We start from the raw sequence: 22,458 nt of genomic DNA, 5'->3' as shown, positions 1-22,458 counted from the left end.
AAGAGATACAAAGAGAAATTCCATTTAAAATAACTGTCAATAGTATAAAGTATTTGGGAATATGTCTGCCAAGGGAAAGTCAGGAACTACCTGAGCAAAACTACAAAACACTTTCCACACAAATAAAGTCAGATCTAAGCAATTGGAAAAATATCAAGTGCTCTTGGATAGGTAAAGCCAAATATAATAAAGTTGACAATTCTAAATTAATCTATTTATTTAGTGCTATACCAAATTCCCAAGAAACTATTTTGCTGACCTAGAAAAAAATAACAACATAATTTATCTGGAAGAACAAAAGGTCAAGTATTTCAAGGGAATTAATGAAAAAAATAGCAAATGAAGGTGATTTAGCTCTACCATATTTAAAACTATATTATAAAGTAGCGGTCATCAAAACCATTTGGTACTAGCTAAGAAATGGACTAATTGGTCAGTGGAATAGTTTAGGTTCACAGGACAAAATAGTCAATAACTATAGCAATCTAGTGTTTGGCAAATCCAAAGACCCCACCTTTTGGGATAACAATTCACTATTTGACAAAAACTGCTGGGAAAATTAGAAACTAATATGGCAGAAACTAGACATTGACCTACACATAACACCATATACAAGATAAGGTCAAAATGGGTTCATGATGTAGACATAAAGAATGTCTAATAAACAATTAGAAGAACATAGGATAGTTTACCTCTCAGATCTGTGAAGGAGGAAGGAATTTGTGATCAAAGAAGAACTAGAGATCATCATTGATCACAAAACGGATAATTTTGATTATATTAAGTTAAAAAGTTTTTGTAGAAACAAAACTAATTCAGACAAGATTAGAAGAGAAGAAATAAATTGGGAAAACATTTTTATGTTCAAAGGTTCTGATAAAGGCCTCATTTCTAAAATATATAGAGAATTGACTCAACTTTATAAGGATTCAAGCCATTTTCTAATTGATAAATGGTCAAAGGATATGAACAGACAATTTTCAGATGAAGAAATTGAAACTATTTCTAGTTGTATGAAAAGATGCTCCAAATCATTATTGATCAGAGAAATGCAAATTAAGACAATTATGAGATACTACTATATACCTCTCAGATTGGCTAAGATGACAGGAAAAGATAATGACAAACATTGAAGGGGATGTGGCACACTGATACATTGTTGGTGGAACTGTGAACAGATCCAACCATTCTGGAGAACAATTTGGAACTATGCTCAAAAAGTTATTAAACTGTGCATACCTTTTGATCTGGCAGTGTTACTACTGGGCTTATATCCCAAAGAGATATTAAAGGAAGGAAAGAGACCCACATTGCCAAAATGTTTGTGGCAGCCCTTTTTTGTAGTGGCAAGAAACTGGAACCTGAATGGATGCCCATCAATTAGAGAATGGCTAAATAAATTATGGTATATGCATGCTATGGAATATTATTGTTCTATAAGAAATGATCAAAAGGATGATTTCAGAAAGACCTGGAGAGATTTACATGAATTGATGCTAAGTGAAATGAGCCAAACCAGGAGATCATTGTACATGGCAACAACAAGGCTATACAGTGATCAATTCTGATAGATGTGGCTCTCTTTAACAATGAGATGCTTCAAACCATTTCCAGTTGTTCAGTGATGAAGAAAGCCATATACATCCAGAGAAAGGACTGTGGGAACTGAGTGTGGACCACAACATAGCATTGTCATTCTTTTTGTTGTTGTTTGCTTACATTTTGTTTTCTTTCTGAGGTTTTTTTTTCTTCCTGATCCGATTTTTCTTGTGCAGCAATATATATTGGATTTAACATATATTTTAACATATTTAACATATATTGGACTACCTGCCAGCTAGGGGACGGGGTGAGGGGAAGGAGGGAAAAATTTGGAGCAGAAGGTTTTGCAAGAGTCAATGTTGAAAAATTACCCATGCATATGTCTTGTAAGTAAAAAGCTTTATTTAAAAAAATAACCATGGGTAATCCTGGTTCACTTATCTATCTGTTATTACAACTTGCAACAACTTTTTTTTTCTCTCTTAGGACTTAAGATGTTTCTGTTCTGATTTCAGTTAAAGAAAAAGGAAAAAAAATTTTCGGTCATTTATGTATGTATGTATCTATCTCTATACTGAAATAAGTTACTCATGTGTAATAAATAATTCAGTCTGTGGACATAAATTCTATACATCAATTTAGAAAAATTTGAAAAATTTAAAGTGAAAAAATTATGGAAATTTTATTATACATAATTATAACACTTATATACATATTTAAAAGAAGAAAGTCCAGATTCTAGCTCAGTCTAAAGGAAAGTATTGGGAAGAGTGTATTGCTCCATCTACCATTCCATCTTCCAGAGGAGGCTGAGGGAGGTGGGAAGGTATTGAGCATCCAAAGCTGAGTTAATGAAATGATGGTGATCAGGTTGTCTTGGTGTAAGGGCTTCTTGCTTTGTTGACTTCAAACCAAGTAGAATTGCAGATGGAAAGTAAAAAGTGAACTTATGAATTATAGGTTGTAGTCAGATCACCCACAGCATGGAACTCTCCATTACCCTCTGTGTGAACTTTTGAGGGGCAGTTGCATTCTATTTTTAATTGTCATATAGAAAAATTGCTAAAATTTTAATATTGAAATGGTAGGCCTTTGATTTAATAGGAATTTTGGGTTCATTAAAGGAATCTTGAAGTTTCCCAAGGTGCTTTTGCTCCCTCTTTCCTTGATCAAACATGAGAATAACTAATTGCCATATGAGAATACCTACAGACAAACTCTATAGCGTGCCCATCCAAATGTATATTGAAATTTGGGCAACCGATTTTCATTTAAGTTCTTATTGTGTGGATAGGCATCTCAAACTCTTTTGAGTGATTACAGGTGCCTAGGAAACTCTGCTCTGGGACTGATGCAATCAGTGCAAAGTTATCTCCAAACAAAAACAAACTGAAGAATTTCACCATCTGAAAGGAATGATCTTTGACCCAGACTTTACTGAATCTCCTTTATCACAATGGCAGTATGAACATACATCTTCCTGTTTTATACCTTGCCTCATGTTTACAATTAGAAAGTCAATGAACAGTTGTTCCTGTTATATTATTGTTATTTCTGTTACATATTCGAAAGAATCATGACGATTATTATGTATGAATAGGAGATAGCTTTTTATAAAAGAATTTATGATAGCATTTTTGTTCTATTGAGTCAAATAATTTTTTTCATAATGAATAAGTAGCAATTCAAGGGCATCATAAATTCTCTGTATCTATAACTTAATTGTTAAATGTTAAAGATGTAGTTCACATTTGGACATCACTTGTAAAAGCTTACTTGTTTCATGCTAATCAAATCTTTATTAAGGGAAGCCCTTGATTTTAGATAGATGATTCTTACAAGATTTTGCAAAGATGGGAGAAAAGGCTCAGAAGTTGGTAGTTTTTGTTATTTTCTTAACTACCTTTCTTTCCCCCCTTAATAAAGTCTGGGAGTTTTTCTATACCTTTGCCGTCTTCTTTTCTTTGAATTGTCTTGTATATTGGTTTCAATCCATCACACTTATGCTTCTCTATGCATACTTTGTCTAATCTAACTGCTTTTGGGTGCTATTTAGAAAAAACATATTGAAAACTGAAAATCATAGCTAGTTCATAAAAATATGTTGAGTCTTTTGAGGGAATAGAGATTTTACTTTGACCAGATAGGAAGAAATAAGTTTGCTACAGTAGTTATGTTTCTAGGGGGCAGGACTCTGAATCTTGTAGTTGTTTACCTTATAATAACTCCATACTCATAGAGAATAGAATAATGGCTTATACCTAGTTAAATAAAAAGAAAGGCTTTCTTCTTTCTCACAGATACAATGATACCATATTCATTGGATTATCTTAAAAGTTAATTTATTATACAATGGCTTCTATAATAGAATTATGAAGTCATTTGTAGACTTAATAAATTGTTTCATCTTGTTGTGTTCAAATAAAGCCAAAAGTTGATATCACAGGAATGAACTCTGCTAATTTTTAAATGCGTATGTGTGTAAAGGAGATTCTATAGTTCTAATGGCTAGATTCAAAGTCTTAGGATCATTGTCAATTTTTTCATACTTCCCTCTAATCTATTTCTAAGCTCTGTTGTTTCTGTCTCTGATATATTTTTATGCCCATTCCTTCTTTTTAGAGTCCAGTGCCCTAGTTTAGACCCTCATTGCTTCTTATCTTGACTATTGTTGGTTACTGTCCCTTTGTTCTCTTAAAGAACCAAAATGACATCACTGTATTAGAGCCAAGTTTCAGCATGCCCAACTGTGACTGATCAGACCACTATACGTTCAGAATGTTCTGCCACAGACGGAGCACAAATAGTCCCTATGAACATTTGTAGTGGATTCTCTAACTTTGCTCATCTTGCATTTCTTCTGGATTAATTCAATTCTGCTTTGCTCATATTACTCAGCAACTTCTCTGATGAGAGCACATCATGTTGGGAAGTCCTATGTTGGTGTTTCCCATGTCATGTAATCAATTCTTAAGTTCTTAAGAGAGACTTAATGATTATCTTTGTATCACTTATTCTGACCACCACATGAGCGCTTGCCCTGTATGAATTCTCCATGAAATAATCTTTTGGCAAGCAAAAATTGGCATTTAAACAATATGGCCAGATCAAGGGAATTGTGCTTTCTGCAGTAAAGGTGTAATGCTTGGCAGTTCAGTTCAAGAAAGGACTTTAGTGTCTGGTGTCTCATCCTGCTAGGTGATCTTCAGAATCTTCCTAAGACAATTTAAAAGGAAGCAATTCTGTTTCCTGACATGGTGCTGATATACTGTTCAAGTCACACAAGCATGCTACACTCAAGTCAGCACAGGCTTTGTAGACCTTCAGTTTGGTAATTAATCTAATACTTCCCTTCCACACTTTTCTTTGGAGCCTCAGAAACACTGAGCTACCTCTGGCAAAAGCTTTATCACCTTCATTATCAATGTAGACATCCTTGGAAAGTATAATGCCAAGGTAAGTGAACTTGTCCACAATATTCAAAGCTTCTCCTTTTACTTTCACCAATGATTCTACATAGGGATGATGTGGTGCTGGTTGATGATATTGATTATTGTAGCAGGTTCCTTGCTGGTATATCTGCTTCTCGGCTTTCCTTTCTCTAGTTCTTCCTTCATATCACTTATAAAATAATGTAGCATTTTATAAATCTAGTGATGTCATTACTTTTTTTTCTTTTATTAAAACTTTTTATTGACAAAACATATGCATGGGTTTTTTCAACATTGACCCTTGCAAAACTTTCTATTCCAATTTTTCCCCTCCTTCCCCTCACCCCCTCCCTTAGATATCAGGTAGTCCAATACATGTTAAATATGTTAAAGTATATGTTAAATACAATGTATGTATACATGTCCAAACAGTTATCTCGCTGCATAAGAAAATCAGATCTGGAAAGAAAAAATATCTGAGAAGGAAAACAAAAAATGCAAGATACCATTACCTTTATCAAAAAAACTTTAGTTGTTCTCTATTACCTATCAAGTAAAATATCAATTCATTACACTGGCATTCAATGTCTTCTACTATTTTACTTCAATCTACTTCTCAGCCATTTTTCACAGAACTTCCCTATATAGATTATACTCCTGAAAAAATAGATTGTTCTTCTTATCCTTGAAATATTTTCCCCACCTTGAATCCCTCCACATTTCTACCTAATTGAGTCATTTTATTTGACGATCTTAAAGAAACACACTGGAAGAGTGACAAGAGTTCTATAAGACTTAATTTCAAATAATGCTTCAGCTCTTTATTAGATTATAATCTTAGGCAAGTAACTTATAGAATTTCTTGTAATCCATTTTTAAAAGAAATCTTTAGAATGAGAAGTTTGAATTAAATGATTTCTAGAACTCTTTAAATTCTAAATTTTATGTTCCTATTATGCCACTTCCATGCAGTTTTCTCTGATTTCCCCCTAGCTAAAAGCAATTCATTGCTCTTTTGATTTATTTGGGTCATTTTAAAAATGTATCACACAAATTTGATCTTGTTCTAATTTAAAATCGTTATTTGCATAAATTCTTCTAAAATGAGTCCTTCTAGATGAGTCCAGAGACTATATTATTTTTCATTTCCAGCAACTAGCATTATGCCTTGTACCTAGTAGGTATTGCATTAATTTCTGTGGAACTGAATTCTCTTCCGTAACAGTTCTTCCTAATACCCTCTACTCATTCATCATTTTTGTGTTTGTTCTATGAATTTTTTTTCTGTTTTCTTTATGTCCATTGTTAAGTCATAATTTTGTCTGACCAGTGCTGAATTAAAGAGTGGCTTCTTGTTGCATGTTCATATTATTTCCCAATGCATTCATTCCAGGAGCATGATCTGTCTTTAAAAAGCTGTCACTGTTATTGCTGACATATTCACTTGGCTCTTCTTTTTGCCTATGTTTTCCATTTAGTAAATACACACACACACACACACACACACACACACACACACACACACACATATATATAAAACAGTCATTCATATTTGTTTTAAGTGCTTTTTATTTTCAAAACATATGCAAGGATAATTTTTCAACATTGACCCTTGCATAACCTTTTGTTTCACATTTTCCCCTCCTTCCCTCCACCCCTCCCCTAGATGGCAAGCAATCCAATATATATTATACGTATTAAAATATATGTTAACTCCAATATATCTAAACATTTATATAATTCTCTTGCTGCACAAGAAAAATCATATCAAAAAGGAAAGTAAATGAATAAGAAAACAAAATGCAAGCAAACAACAACAAAAAGAGTGAGAATGTTATGTTGTGATCCACATTCAGTTCCCACAGTCCTCTCTCTGGATGTAGATGGCTCTCTTCTCACAAGATCACTGGAGCTGGTAACAATCTTCTCATTATTGGAAAGCGTCATTTCATCAGAATTGATCATCATATAATATTGATGTTGCTATGTACAATGATCTCCTGCTTCTGTTCATTTCACTTAGCTGCAGTTTATGTAAGCCTCTCCAGGTCTTTCTGAAATCATCCTGCTGATAGTTTCTTACAGAGCAATAATGTTCCCTAACATTCATATACCATAACTTATTTAGCCATTCTCCAATTGATGGGCATCCACTCAGTTTCCAGTTTCTTGCCAACATGAAAAGGGCTGCCACAAACATTTTTGCACATGTGGGTTCCTTTCCTTCCTTTAAGATATAGACCCAATTCTCTTTGGGATATAGACCCAATAGAATCCCATTCATATTTTATTTAGACAGTTTATTTTCTTCTCTAAGTACGTTATCTTCTATTTCTCCCTATTGAATGCTTTTCTGCTTTTCTGACCACTTCTCTGGATTGTCATTTTGAATTATGGTCCTATCTACTCTTCTGTCTTTTTTCTCTCTTTTCCCCAAACCAAGAATTCTATAAAGTTCCTTCTAGCTTTAAATCTACGATCCTATCTTAATGAACATGCCTAAAACTTTATCATTTAGGTCACTGATTAAAAGGGAAAATAGTCCTGGTTCAGTGGCATATTACGTGAGAGATGTTTTCCAATGACAATTGTTAATAAGACCAAACAGCTACTTTTACAATCTCACTCCAATTTACCTTTCTAACTTTATCTCCCACTATTTTCCAACTGAGTTGGATTATTTTAAGTCCTTCAACTTTTTCAGTCGTATAATAAGTGTCCCTTATTTTGCCTTTACTGACTTTACTGACATTATTCTGTTCACCTAAAAAAAGTTCTTTCTTATTTATTGAAATCTTAGTCTTCTTTAAAATCTTATCTCAGATATCACTTTCTCACAAAATTTTTCATCTTTGTCTTTGTATTACTAGCACCTAACTCAGTGCTTTGCATTGAAAGTACTTAATAAAAGTTGAATTGAATTAAAAATAGCATTGTCTGAGTGCATAGACCCTGGTCCCAGAGTTAGGAAGACTTGGGTCCTGATGTTTGATAGCAATATTACTCTAGACAAATCACTTAACATCTTGACCTTTGTTTACTCTTCTGTAAAATGGATGTAATAATCCTGGGAAGTACTTTTCATGGTTTCTATGAGAATAAAATTCAATAACTTCTATGCACTTTGAATATTTTGTTTGATATATTCATTTGAGTGTTTGTCTTACCTCCTCTACTAGAATATAAACATCATCAGCAAAGATCTTGCTTTTTGTCTTTGCATTTTTTTTGGTTCATATTACATTGACTTGCACATAGTAGATGCTTTTAATTTGTTGAATGAATACTGAAAAACTTCTGGAAATAAATTTCACTTATTTAGAACATTGACTGTTCTCTTATCTCTCATTTAAATGTTTTGTTTATAGGGATCTCTCTTATCTACCTCTCTTATGTTATATTATATCTATAAGGATTATAATTCTAATTCTTTTTATTCTTGTCAGGATCTCAGTTTATTTACTAACTTAGCTATGGGAGATTTTCCCAAATGTATCATTCTGCTGTAAAGAGTCTAATAGTCAGTGTTTAGTGAACTGTTTCTACTCTATGAATAATATAGGGCATCATTTTCATTTAGGCTCCTCATGTAATATATTAAATTGACAAAGGTATGGTACTAGTAAAACAAAATTTAAATTTCTGAATATCTGCCTTCAGGCTTTTTTTCTTTTCAAAATGATATATTTTTTATGAGTTGCTCTTGTAGGTCATTGGAACTATAAGAAATGCCATCATTTGTTTACTGGTTAAATATAGTACAAATGGCAGGACATTAATAAGGGTCTATAGCTCAGTAAATCCCTTGGTATCAAAACCATATCTCTTGCAATTCAGCTTTAGTGGCCTGTTTAGGTAAGAAGAATAAATGATTTCAGTTACAGTACATGGCAAGTTAAAAGGAAAATTTAACAGTGAGTTGACAGAAGAAACTTCAAGGATACATGTAAAATATAGCCTGAAATAATAATATACACACCAAGTGATTAAGCTATTCTTATTGAAAAAATCAGAGAGGATCATTTAGTTTTAACCATTGTAATGGGATATAATGGGCAATAAATAATGAGTAAGAAAAAAAATACCATCCAAAAACCTGAAATAAAAGGCTTAAACTCTGAATAAATGTTATTTCAGTTTTCTAGGCCATATTTATCTAACATATGTAGAAAACCATAAATTGTATGAATATTAAAATCTTCCAAGATTTTTACTTATTTTAAAATTTCTATACTTAGAGGTTATTCAAGAAAGATCAAGGTGGGGCAGAGCCAAGATGGCAGATAGGACACATACTTCTTTCTGATCTTCTACCATCCTCAACTAATTAGCAAACTCAGCCTCTGCATTAGTTCTGGACTGTCAGAATCCACAAATATTGGGAATGCAGCAAATTACCAGCAGAAGATAATTTTGAAGATCGCCAGAAAAGGTCTGTTAAAACAAACCTAAAAAAATCAGGAACAGAGGGAGGTGGCCAGGTGCAGACAGGCAGAGCAAGGATGCCAGTGCATGCTGTGCAGACGCAGGGCAGAGTGTATTATCCCTGTGGTGGAGAATCTATGGGGCGGACTCTACCACAGTGTTGGCTACTCTGCCCTGTTTGCAAGCCAGTAGATCAGCAGAGAAGTTATAAAACATTCAACACAGACACAAAAGGTAAATATAGTGAACCCCAAAACACCAGAATCTCACAGAATCTGGCCATGCCCATCCAGCTCTGGGAGTGAGTCAGCATGAACCCAGCACAACGCCACTTTTTGACCCTTTGTACAGGAAGCTTAAAAAACGTCCCTTGCCCTAAAAGCAGATCCCAACTTTTAAAAAAAGAGTAAAAAGGCAAAGAGAACTCTAAACATAGATAGTTTTTGTGGTGAAAGAAAAAAACAGATTTCAAACCTTGAGGAGACTAACAGCAAATTGTCTCCAGATGAAGCCCCTTGGTGCCCATCACACAAGGCTCTCTTAGAAGAAATTAAAAAGGTCTCAAAAGAGAGCTCAAAGAAAAATGGGGAAAGGAAAGGAAAACTTTGCAAGAGGGTTTGGAAAAGGTATATAACTCATTAAAAGATAGATTTGACAAAATGGGAAAAAAAACAATTCCTTGCAAAACAGAATTTGTGAAATGGAAAAGATAAATAACTCAGAATTGTGAATTGTAAAAGATAAATAATTCCCAGAAAAACAAAATTTTTGAAATGGAAAAACATTCTATAGAACAAAACAATTCATTTAAAAATTCAATTGGACAAATATAAAAAAGAAGTTAAAAAAAAGTAAATGAAGAAAATAATTCACTAAAAATCAGAACTAAACAAATGGAAATGAATGACTCAAGACATCAAGAATCAATCAAGCAAAACCAAAAAAATGAAAAAATAGAAAAAAAAGTTTAAAATACCTAGTTGGGAAAAAGAACTGACCTAGAAAACAGACCTAGGGGAGACAATCTAAGGATTGTTGGACTCCCTGAAAGCTATGATGAAAAAAAAGAGTCTAGACATTATTTTGCAGGAAACCATCAAAGAGAACTGCCCTGATGTCATAGAATCAAAAGGTAAAATAGCCATTGAAAGAATTCACCGAACACCTCCTAAAAGAGACCCCAAAATTAAAACTCCAAGGATTATTGTGGCTAAATTTCAGAACTATTGGATCAAGGAAAAATATTATAAGGAGCCAGAAAAAAAAAAAAACAATTCAACTACTGAGGAGCCACAATAAGGATTACCCAGGATCTAGCAGCTTCTACATTAAAGGATTGAAGGTCCTGGAATCTGATATTCCAAAAGGCAAAGGAATGTGGAATGCAGCCAAGAATAAACTTCCCAGCTAAACTGAGCATTTTCTTCCAGGGAAGAAGATGGGCATTCAATGAAACAGGTGAATTCCATTTATTTCTGATGAAAAGACCAGAGCTAAACAAAAAAATTTGACCTCCAAATATAGGACACAAGAGAAGCATAAAAAGGTAAAAAGAACTCCAGAACTGTATTTCTGTTATGGGTATACAGAGAGAATGCATGTATAATTTGATTTTACTATTATAATATAAAAAAAGGATCTAGAGATGGAAAGGGGATGGTTCCAGAAAAAGAGAAAAGTGGAGGTAGAAAGAGGGAAATTACATCTCAAGAAGAGGCAAAAGAAACCTATTATATTTGAGGGAAAGAAAGGAGGGGGATAAATATTGTGTGAATCTTACTCTATTCAGATTTGACTCAAAAAGAAAATATTACACATATTTGGTTTACAGAGAAACTTCTCTCACCTTATTGAAAAGTGGGAGGGAAAGCCAAAAAAGGAAGGGATAAGCTAAATAGAAGGGAAAACAGAAATAGTAGGGGAAAGATATAACAAAGAGGGAGTGACTCTCAAGGAGGAGAGATTCTAAAGGAGGAGGGCTGCTTGAGGCAAGTGGTACTTATAAATTAAATAGTGGAGAGGAGGGAAAGGGGAAAAGGAAAGAGAAAAGTATAATCTGGGGATAATAAAATGGCAGGAAATACAGAATTAGTAGTTCTAACCATAAATGTGAATCATAAAGCAGAAGCAGATAGCAGACTGGATTAAAAGTCAGAATCCTATAATATGTTGTCTACAAGAAACACATTTAAGGCAAAGTAATACATACAGAGTAAAGGTAAAAGGCTGGAGCAGAATCTATTATGCTTCAGGTGAAGTTAAAAAAAAAAAAAAAGCAGGAATAGCCATCCTGATCTCAGATCAAGCAAAAGCAAAAGTTGATCTAATGAAAAGAGATAAGAAAGGAAACTATATTTTGCTAAAGAGTACAATAGATAATGAAACAATATCAGTACTAAATATATATGCACCAAGTTGTATAGCATGGAAATTCCTAAAGGAGAGGTTAAGATAGCTGTAAGAAGAAATAGATAGTAAAACTATATTGGTGGGAAATCTCAACCTTGCTCTCTCAGAACTAAATAAAGCAAACCACAAAATAAATAAGAAAGAAATTAAAGAGGTAAATAGAATAGTTAAAAAGTTAGGTATGATAGATCTTTGGAAAAAATTGAATGGAGACAGAAAGGAGTACACTTTCTTCTCAGCAGTTCATGGAACCTATGACAAAAATTGACCATATATTAGGATATAAAGATCTCAGAATCAAATGCAGAAAGGCAGAAATAGTAAATGCATTTTTTTCAGATCACAGTGCAATAAAAGTTACATTCCACAAAAGGCCAGGGGAAAAGAAACCAAAAAGTAATTGGAAACTAAATAATCTCATCGTAAAGAATGAATGGATGAAACAGCAAATCATAAACACAATCAATAATTTCATCCAAGAGAATGACAACAATGAGACAACATACCAAAATTCATGAGATGCAGGCAAAGTGGTAATAAGGGGAAATTTTATATCTCTAGATGCTTACTTGCATAAAATAGAGGAAGAAAAGATCAATTGAATTGGGCTTGCAACTAAAAATGCTAGAAAAAGAGCAAATAAAGAACCCCCAATCAAATTCCAAATTTGAAATTCTAAAAATAAAAGGAGAGATTAATAAAATTGAAAGTAAAAAACCATTGAATTAATAAATAAAAAACCAACAAAATATATAAACCTTTAGTTAATTTGATTAGAAAAAGGAAAGAGGAAAATCAAATTCTTAGTCTTAAAAATAAAAAGGGAGAACTTTCCACTAACTAAGAAGAAATTAGAGCAATAATTAGAACTGATTTTGACAACTTTATGCCAACAAATTTGATAACATAAGTGAAATACAAAAATACAATACAATAAGTGAAATACAAAAATATAGATTGCCTGCAAGGAAGTAAATTGCTTAAATAGTTCCATTTTAGAAAAAGAAATAGAACAAGCTATTAATCAACTGCCTGAGAAAAAATCCTCAGGATCAGATGGATTGACATGTGAATTCTACCAAACATTTAAAGAACAATTAATTCCAATATTATATCAACTATTTGAAAAAATAGGGAATGAAGGACTTTTACCAAATTTCTTTTATGGCACAGATATGGTACTGATATCTAAACCAGATAGGACAAAACAGAGAGAGAAAATTATAGACCAATCTCCTTAATAAATATCGATGCAAAAATCTTACATAAAATATTAGCAAAGAGATTACAGAAAATCATCCTCAGGATAATATACCATGATCAAAAAGGATTTGTACCAGGAATGCAGGACTGGTTCAATATTAGGAAAGCTATTAGCATAACTGACTATACCAATAACCAAATTAACAAAAACCATATGATTATCTCAATAGATGCAGAAAAAGCATTTGGTAAAATCCATAATCCATTCCTATTAAAAAAATCTAGAAAGTATAAGAATAAATGGACTGTTCCTTAAAATAGTCAGTAGCATATAATTAAAACCAACAATAAGCACCACATGTAATGGGGATAAACTGTAACCATTCTCAGTAAGATCAGGGGTGAAAGAAGTTTGTCTGCTATCATCATTACTGTGCAATTTTGCATTAGAAATACTAGCTTTGTCAATAAGGGGTGAAAAAGAGATTAAAGGAATTAGAGTAGGTAATGAAGAAACCAAATTATCACTCTTTGCAGATGATATGATGGTATACTTAGAGAACCCCAGAGAATCTATTGAAAAGCTATTAGAAATAATCCACAACTTTAGCAAAGTTGCAGGATACAAAATAAATCCACATAAATCATCAGCATTTTTATACATCACTAACAAAATCCAGCAGCAAGACATATATAAAAGAAAATACATTTAAATAACTGTCGATAGTATGAAATATTTAGGAATCTATCTGCCAAGGAAAAGTCCAGAACTATAGAAGCAAAACTGCAAAACACTTTCCACACAAATAAAGTCAGATCTAAGCAATTGGAAAAATATCAAATACTTTTGGATAGGTCGAGTGAATATAATAAAGATCACAATACTACCTATACTAATCTATTTAATTTAGTGCATATCAATCAAACTCCCAAGAAACAATTTTACTGACCTAGAAAAAATAACAACAAAATTCATCTGGAAGAACAAAAAAGGTGAAGAATTTCATGGGAACTAATGAAAAAAAAAATTTCAAATGAAGGTGGACTAGACATAGCAGATCTAAAACTATATTATAAAGCAGTGGTCATCAAAACCTTTTGGTGCTGGCTAAGAAATAGACTAATTGATCAGTAGAATAGGTTAGGTTCACAAGACAAAATAGTCAATAACTATAACAATCTAGTGTTTGACAAACCCAAAGACCCCAGATTTGGGGATGAGAATTCACTATTTGACTGAACTTCTGGGAAAATTGGAAACTGGTATGGCAGAAACTAAGCATTGACCCATATTTAACATCATACAAAATGGGTTCCTGATCTAGACGTAAAGAATGAGATTATGAATAAATTAGAATAACATAGAATAGTTTATCTCACAGACTTGTGGAGGAGGAAGGAATTTGTGACTAAAGAAGAACTAGAGATTATTATTGATCACAAAATAGATAATTTTGATTATGTTAAGGTAAAAAGTTTTCATATAAACAAAACTAATGCAGACAAGATTGGAAAGGAAGCAATAAACTGAGAAAAGATTTTTACATTCAAAGGTTCTGATAAAGGCTTCATTCCCAAAATATATAGAGAATTGACTCAACTTTATAAGAATCCAGGCCATTCTCTAGTTGATAAATAGTCAAAAGCTATGAACAGACAATTTTCAGATGAAGAAATTAAAACTATTTTTAGTCATATGAAAAGGTGTTCCAAATCACTATTGATCACAGAAATGCAAATTAAGACAACTCTGAGATACCGCTACACACCTGTCAGATTGGCTAAGATGACAGAAAAAGATAATGATGGATGTTGGAGGGGATGTGGGAAAGCTGGAACACTGACACATTGTTGGTGGAGCTGTGAATGGATACAACCATTCTGGAGAGCAATTTCGAACTATGCTCAAAAAGTTATCAAACTGTGCATACCCTTTGATCCAGCAGTGTTTCTACTGGGTTTATATCCCAAAGAGATCTTGAAGGAAAGGGACCCATGTGTGCAAAAATGTTTGCGGCAGCCCTCTTTGTAGTGGCTAGAAACTATAAACTGAATGGATGCCCATCAATTGGAGAATGGCTGAATAAATTGTTGTATATGAATGTTATGGAATATAATAGGTATATTATAAAAATGACCAATAGGATGATTTCACAGAGACCTGAAGAGACTTACATGAATTGATGCTAAGTGAAATGAGTAGAACCAGGAGAAAATTATACACAGCAACAACAAGACTATACGATGATCAATTCTGACGGACGGACGTGGCTCTCTTCAACAATGAGATGATTCAAACCAATTCCAATTGTGTAGTGATGAAGAGAGCCATCTACACCCAGAGAGAAGACTATGGGAACTAAGTGTAGACCACAACATGGCATTTTCGTTCTTTCTGTTATTGTTTGCTTGCTTTATTTTTTCCTTATCAATTTTTTTTCTTCTTTCTAGATGCGATTTTTCTTGTGCAGCAAGATAACTGTATAAATATGTATACATATATTGGATTTAACATGTATTGGACTACCTGCCATGTAGGGGAGGGAGTGGGGGGAAGGAGGGGAAAATTTGGAACAGAAGATTTTGCAAGTGTCAATGTTGAAAAAATTATCAGTGCATATGTTTTGTAAATAAAAAGCTATAATAAAAAAGTAAAATCAAGTAAGGAAAATTGTTAAGGGACAGGTCAATTTCCCGAGAGCCTCCATAGCTGTGGATCATTACATCTGAAGAAGTTGCAAGGCAGCCTTTGCTGACACAGGTGTTGCGGACTAGGAATGAGATAAATTGGAAGCATAAGGAAGAGGAGAGAGGTCAGAAAATGTAATTGCCTCTCAGTCAGACAGGTCAGAGAACAGCAACTGCCTCTCAGTCTTTTTGTATCATCCTTTCACAAGAGGACATCCATTTTGCAGATCTGGGTTGTCTCTTCAGCAGCCACTGTCAGGTGGCTTCCATGTATTCCAGTAGAAAATAATGCTGAAAAACTCTGTATGTAATCTTTGAGAAGAAAATTCTCATTCAGGGAATGCCTGATGAAAACATGGAATCATCTAATTTTAGAACTAGAAAGGACCTTATTAAATCTTATGTAGTTTAATTTTCTCAGTTTATATATTAAGCAACTGAATCCCAAAGAGATTAAGTGACGTGCTCACATTCAACTTTAACATCATTAGTTCATGACAAAGAGAATATTTCAAGCTAGTTTCATCAAATTAAGACATTTTAATTTTATACAATACTGACATTTGTTATAAGAAACATGAAATTAAATGAAAGATAGATTGTCATATGCTACCTGTCCTAGTATTATTTCTTATTTTTAAAAATTGCTACCTTTTGCTTTTTTAAAGTTCACAATATTTTCCCTTTATACTTTTCTCCTATACATGGAACTATCCCTTGTAACAAAGAAAAAGTTATCCAACCAACAAAGCAACAGATATGATCACATATACAGCACTTGACATTGTCATTTCCTAACCTCTCTCTCAAGAGGAAAACTTTGTTTCATCCTTTGTTTTATAGAACCAAGTCCTAATTACTTTTTTCAGGTTTTCTTTTTAAACAATGAAGTCAAATCTCTTTTAAAGGGGGAAAGAATATAAATTCAATGAATAATAACAGAAATATATGACATTCAAATTTTATACAATATCAATTAGTGGCAAAAATGCTATATAGAGAATTTACTAAGCAATTACTAAGTGGCAACTTCCTTGACCTCAAGGAACTCACATTCTGGTGGGAAAAGAAAGGAAGGGAAGTCATTAGAAAGAGTGACATGATGTGAGGATGATCAGGCATGGAGGCCTAGTTCCTGACAAAAACAATGGCAAAAGTTTACCTGTTAATGGAAGATCCCAGAGGGGAGAGAATCCAAAGTTGTAAGGCAGGGAGAAGGTAAGGATGATGCCTTAAATAAAAAAGCATAGTGAAGCGATGTCTGGAAAGTCACTTTATTAGGAAAAACCCTAATAATGCTCCATTATGCCTTGTGACCTCTTGTTTATGGAGAGTGGTCTTCTCTGCCTCACCCTGTTTAATTCCATTATCTTACTTGGTTGATAGAAGTTTGTCTAGTGAATCAAAAAATGGTGACTGAGCATGTCTGGAGAAGTGACATCAAACTGAATATGGAGATGTTCCTCTGTCTCCATTTAGGCTAAATTTCTACAATTTCTAATCTGTCTAAATCTCCTTCTCCTTCCTTCCCTCCCTCTCTTTTCCCTCCTGTCTCTCCCTCTCTCCCTCTCTCTTTGTTCCTGTCCCTGTCCCTCTCCCTCCCCCTCCTCTTTCTCTCTCTCTGGTCCTCTTTTGTTTCTTTGTCTCATTGTCTGTCTCTCACTTTCTGTCTTTGTCTGTCCCCTCTTCTTTTCATATTTGAAGTCCAAATTCTGTCCACTCTGGAAAAAATTATGGCAAAGCAGGAAATAGCAGATCTTGAGTTACAAGACCTAGGTTTAAATCATAGTTTTGCTACTGTTGAGTAAGTAATTTAAATATTTTACATCTCAGTTTCCTCATAAACAAAATGAAAATTGGACTAGATATTATATAAACAACTCTTTCAATTTTAAATCTGTGATGCTCTGAAAATACCTCTCACTTGTAAACTGATCCTATAGCACTAACTACTGCTTGTGAAGCTGTATCATGAGAAGTTATATTCTTGTATTCCTGATTAATAATATTAGTTGGGTCATAAGTAGTCAAGACATTAGTTTGAAATATTGTCAGTTATGTCTAATTGGTGAATCACTATTATGAGAAAAGACATTATTATTATTTTTAAAAACCCAACAACAATAGGATCAGCATGCCAAATACTTTTAGTTCATTAGTCTTTAACCCTTTGAAGACATTAACTAGTAACTAGTAACATTTCTAGAAGAATTTTCATTATGTAAAACAACTATTTTTAGGTGCTTGTAGCAGAATTGGTCTATTTATAATGTGTCACTGTTAGTTCCATATTTATCTTTAATTGAATGTTTATATTTTTGGTCTGTTTCAGATGATGTTGCACCATATTTCAAGACTGAACCAGGTTTACCTCAGATTCATCTGGAAGGAAATCGCCTGGTACTCACTTGTCTTGCTGAAGGGAGTTGGCCTTTGGAATTCAAATGGATATGTAATGACAATGAGATCACCACCTATACCACCGAATATAAGTAAATGACTACTTAAAAATAAAATTTTGTTAGAGTTTATGTTCAGAATATTTGACTTGTTAACTATGACAATACAAAAAGGGGAAAATATTATATTGTTTCTAATGTATTAAAGGGAGAAAATGTGTAATTAGAATGTGACTAATTTTTCTAATCACATTTATTTTAAGGGAATTTAGAACATTATTTTTGGACTGTAAATCTGTTAGTGTTTCTTTCATAGAAATTTACATGGCAAAATTGACATGTAGGCATGGAGAAATGCAAAGTCAAACTTTTATTACAATTTTGGTGAGTGTGGCAATAGACACTAAATATAGTCACCCTGAAGCATCATGAAACCTAAATAAGCATGAATGCTTAATGAGAATATTCCATTATTGATGATTAGGTTAGCAGTTTTAAGATCTTGCAGTTGTCAATAAGTACAGGTTATCTATGTATCAAATGTCAGATAGAAAAAATAAAATACAAGGAGGAAGTAAATAGGCAAAGCGTCCTGAGTTTCAGGATTAAATGTGGGGGAAAAAAGGTAATTGGGAGGAAAAAAAGGTTGTACAGTAAGCATTAGTGAATCTTTCAGTGCCACCTATTCATTTTTTGCCTCACTGACAACACTGTTTATACTTAAATCTTATCAAGTTCAGTATTTTTAACCATTTAGATTACCTTGCTATATGCTATTTAAATATTCAGAATATGTGATTTATACAAGATTATTAGAATGGCAAAAGTGTGTTAGTCACCAATATGATACCACTACTTAAAGAAAATATTTTAAACCAGTCTGATACTGGCATGAGGAAATGCATAAAAATACAACTTTAGAGTCAAGAAATTCTAGATTTAGGCCCTGACCTATTTGGCCTATGCTAGGCAAATCACTTTAATCTCTCAGTGTCTTTTGTTACCTGGACTTCTTTATACCAGTGACATTAGAAATATAAATCCCATCCCTGTCATTGATGCTTATATGTATTAAAAATAGTGGGTTGTTAAAACAAAGAATAGTTGTGATAAGATATCTTATTCCTCCTTCTCCACTCATCCCAAGTATCTCTTATACTTTATAAGATCATTAAATCTGATAGGGATCATTTGAATTGTGGGTATGAGTTCTGGTTCCTGGAAGTATTTGTATTAGTGAGGAGCTGTTATTGAGCAAGTCTAACAGGAGAAGGTAGAAAAAAGAAGATGAAAAGTCCAAGTTTGCATCCTTGAGGAACTTTCTCCTTATTGGGTAGGACAGAGATTGAGATCTAGGCAGTCAGTACATTAACTTCATTTATGAAGTGTCAGATATTGGGTTAAGCACTGGGGATACAAAAAAAGGCAGAATACACCCACACACACACACACACACCACCACCACCACCACCACCACCACCACCACCACCACCACCATATACCACAACAACAACAACAAAATTGATCCCTGCTCTCAAGGAGTTCATACTCTGATGGGGGAATAATGAATGAAACCAGGTGAAGAAATCATTTTTTTCTGAAGATTGCCTGAAAGATTGTAGATCGTTTTTACAGAATAATTTACAAGATGCACTATCAGTATTTAGAGAACTGGAATGATGAAATATAGTCCCATTGTGGATCACAGGAACTTCTGCAGGGGAAAAGAGAAGACTTAATTATAATCCTTCTCAGGGTGTGAAAATGTTTTGGATTTTGTGTGTGTGTGTGTGTGTGTGTGTGTGTGAGAGAGAGAGAGAGAGAGAGAGAGAGAGAGAGAGAGAGAGAGAGAGAGTGAGAGAGAGAGTATGTATGTGTGTTTTGGTGTAAATCAACTTCCCATGAAATATATGAGCTGAGATGTAATCATTTAAAATAGCTTTAAATATTATAAATTAGCTTTTGGTATAGCTTTAAATATTATAAAATATCTTTTAATATAACTGAGTGCATTATCAAGCCTTTGTTTAATTTTGAGGTCTGTTTGTTAATAAGGATGTTAAGAAGTTGTACTCAGAATGATTAAAGATTTTGAAAATAATACCCAAGAGAAAAGGAATTGAAATACCAAAAACTCTTTACTACCTCATCCAATGGAAGGGACCAGTGGTGTGAATAATCTATATAACAGGTTATAATCCAAAAATAATTTGACTTTAGAATTCATTATATGTTTATTTTCTCCCAAGAAATTCTTCACAATTATTTTTTGTTTATACATATAATAAAATTTTAAACCTCTTCTAGCTTTTGAATTTACTATTAATATCTCACAAATGAATTGAATTTCTTCTTTAGACTAAAAGTTTAGGTTACATAATATTTTTACATATTTTACATAATATGATATATGATGCATTGTATATGATCATAAACAAGTCAAATAATCTCACTTTGCTTATCTATAAAATGGAATTAATAGTACTAACTTCAAAGGATTTTTATGTGGACTAAATAAGGTAATTTCTGTCTAGAAGTATATAAAGCATAAAGGTCTACATAACTGTCATTATTAGTTTATGATTAGAATATGTCTCTTCACATGTCCTGGTCTTAGTTTTCTCATCTGTTAAATAAAGGAACTGGATGAATGATCTCTGAGGAACCTTCTATTTCTAAATCTATGATCCTATGCATCTCCCTGAAAATGAGGATTTCAAAAATTCAGTAAAATTTCAGTAATATAAAGCATGGTGGAACTATGGATAGTATGTTTGGCTTTAATTTAGAATGACCTGTATTCAAATTATACCCTGAAACTTTGTAGTTGTGTGACACTACACTAATTTCTTCACCTCTCTGTGCTTCAGACAACTTTTTAGAACTTAATCTAAGAAGTTATAAAGATGTTGTAATCTACCTTAGTGGAGACCACACTGGGAGTTTAGTATAATGGACATGCATCTTTGCAAATACATAATTAACATAAATACTTTAAGTATTTATGATTTTCTAAGTATGAATGCTCTGTTCAGCAATGCAGACAGCACCTTTTCTACATCTTACTCAATAGCCTTAAGAATTACTACATTTGAAAAACTCATCTCAGTATGAATCCAATCTAATGATAAACTTCTGCCATCAAAATCAGGTTGATCCTGTGGAAATAGGACCATAAAACTATATCTTGCTAAAAGGTACTATACACAATGAAGTAATATAAGTATTAAACATATATGCACCAAGTGGTATAGCATCTAACTTCCTAAAGGAGAAGTTAAGAGAGTTACAAGAAGAAATAGACAGCAAAACTATAATAGCGGGAGATCTCAATCTTGCACTCTCAGATTTAGATAAATCAAATCACAAAACAAATAAGAAAGAAATTAAAGAGGTAAATAGAATATTAGAAAAATTAGGTATGATAGATCTCTGGAGAAAACTGAATGGTGACAGAAAGGAGTATACTTTCTTCTCAGCAGTTCATGGAACCTACACAAAAATTGACCATATATTAGGACATAAAGACCTCAAAATTAAATGCAGGAAGAAAATAGGACCACAACCAGACCTGCACTGAAAACCTTTTTTAGAACCTCCATTAAAATGGATACATTTCTGCAGAATAAACAGAGAATTACCATTATCTTAATATCTATTAATTAATAAGCTAATCTCATATATTCTAGTGTCACTTTTTCAGTATAACTATCTAAGAATCTGGTTTTATTTTTGCAAAATATTCTGCAATAAGTACTTTTAACTGCCATAGGATATAGTTATATATCTTTCCATTGAATATTTTTTGAAATTGATAGATATTACAACCTAAAATTTAGCTGATATTATTTTAGAAAAAATGGCTAATTTTAAATACTAAATCTCACTTTTTCCAAGGGCTTGTCCTTCCTGACCTCTCTTCAGATTTCAAACTTATTGTTGCTCCTTCCTCCTAGAACCTTTCTCCTCATTGTTCCCCTACACCCTCAAGTCTTCTTGACCCTGTGTTCTCCTGGCTCTCCTATCTGTCAGATTCTATCTTCCCAGAATCTTTTGTTATATTATCATCCATGTCCTATGCCCTTTGCATGGTCTTCTTTCTCAACACACTTGCTTTTGAGAATCTTGTAAGTTCAATTATCATATTTCTATAAATGACTCTCACATGTGTATTTTCAACTTTCATCTTTTTTCTACAGTTCAGCCCCGCAACATCAGTTGCTACTGAATTTATAAATTAATTTTTGGTGTTCTTTCTATACGCTTTTACCTATTTAATACAATCCCTATACAGATAACTTCAGATCTGTGTATCCCGGTCTCTCTCCTGAGCTGTATCACCAACTTACATGCTTGACTTT

At 33.1% G+C, this 22,458-nt stretch overlaps 1 protein-coding gene across 3 annotated transcripts in view; it reads left to right on the top strand.

Moving 5' to 3' along the window:
• Window positions 1-22,458, top strand: part of SDK1 (sidekick cell adhesion molecule 1) — a 1,196,729-nt gene that overhangs the window by 443,200 nt on the left and 731,071 nt on the right. For all 3 annotated transcript variants that reach the window (XM_031949904.1, XM_031949968.1, XM_031949836.1), the window contains one exon: window positions 18,031-18,190. In XM_031949904.1, the coding sequence (XP_031805764.1) occupies window positions 18,031-18,190 (160 nt within the window). The remainder of the gene's footprint in view (window positions 1-18,030; window positions 18,191-22,458) is intronic.

The sequence above is a fragment of the Sarcophilus harrisii genome, chromosome 1 (genome assembly GCF_902635505.1).
Source record: "Sarcophilus harrisii chromosome 1, mSarHar1.11, whole genome shotgun sequence".
NCBI classification, from domain to species: Eukaryota; Metazoa; Chordata; class Mammalia; order Dasyuromorphia; family Dasyuridae; genus Sarcophilus; species Sarcophilus harrisii.
Note: the sequence above shows the minus strand (reverse complement) of the source record. Positions and strands in the feature narration are given on the sequence as shown.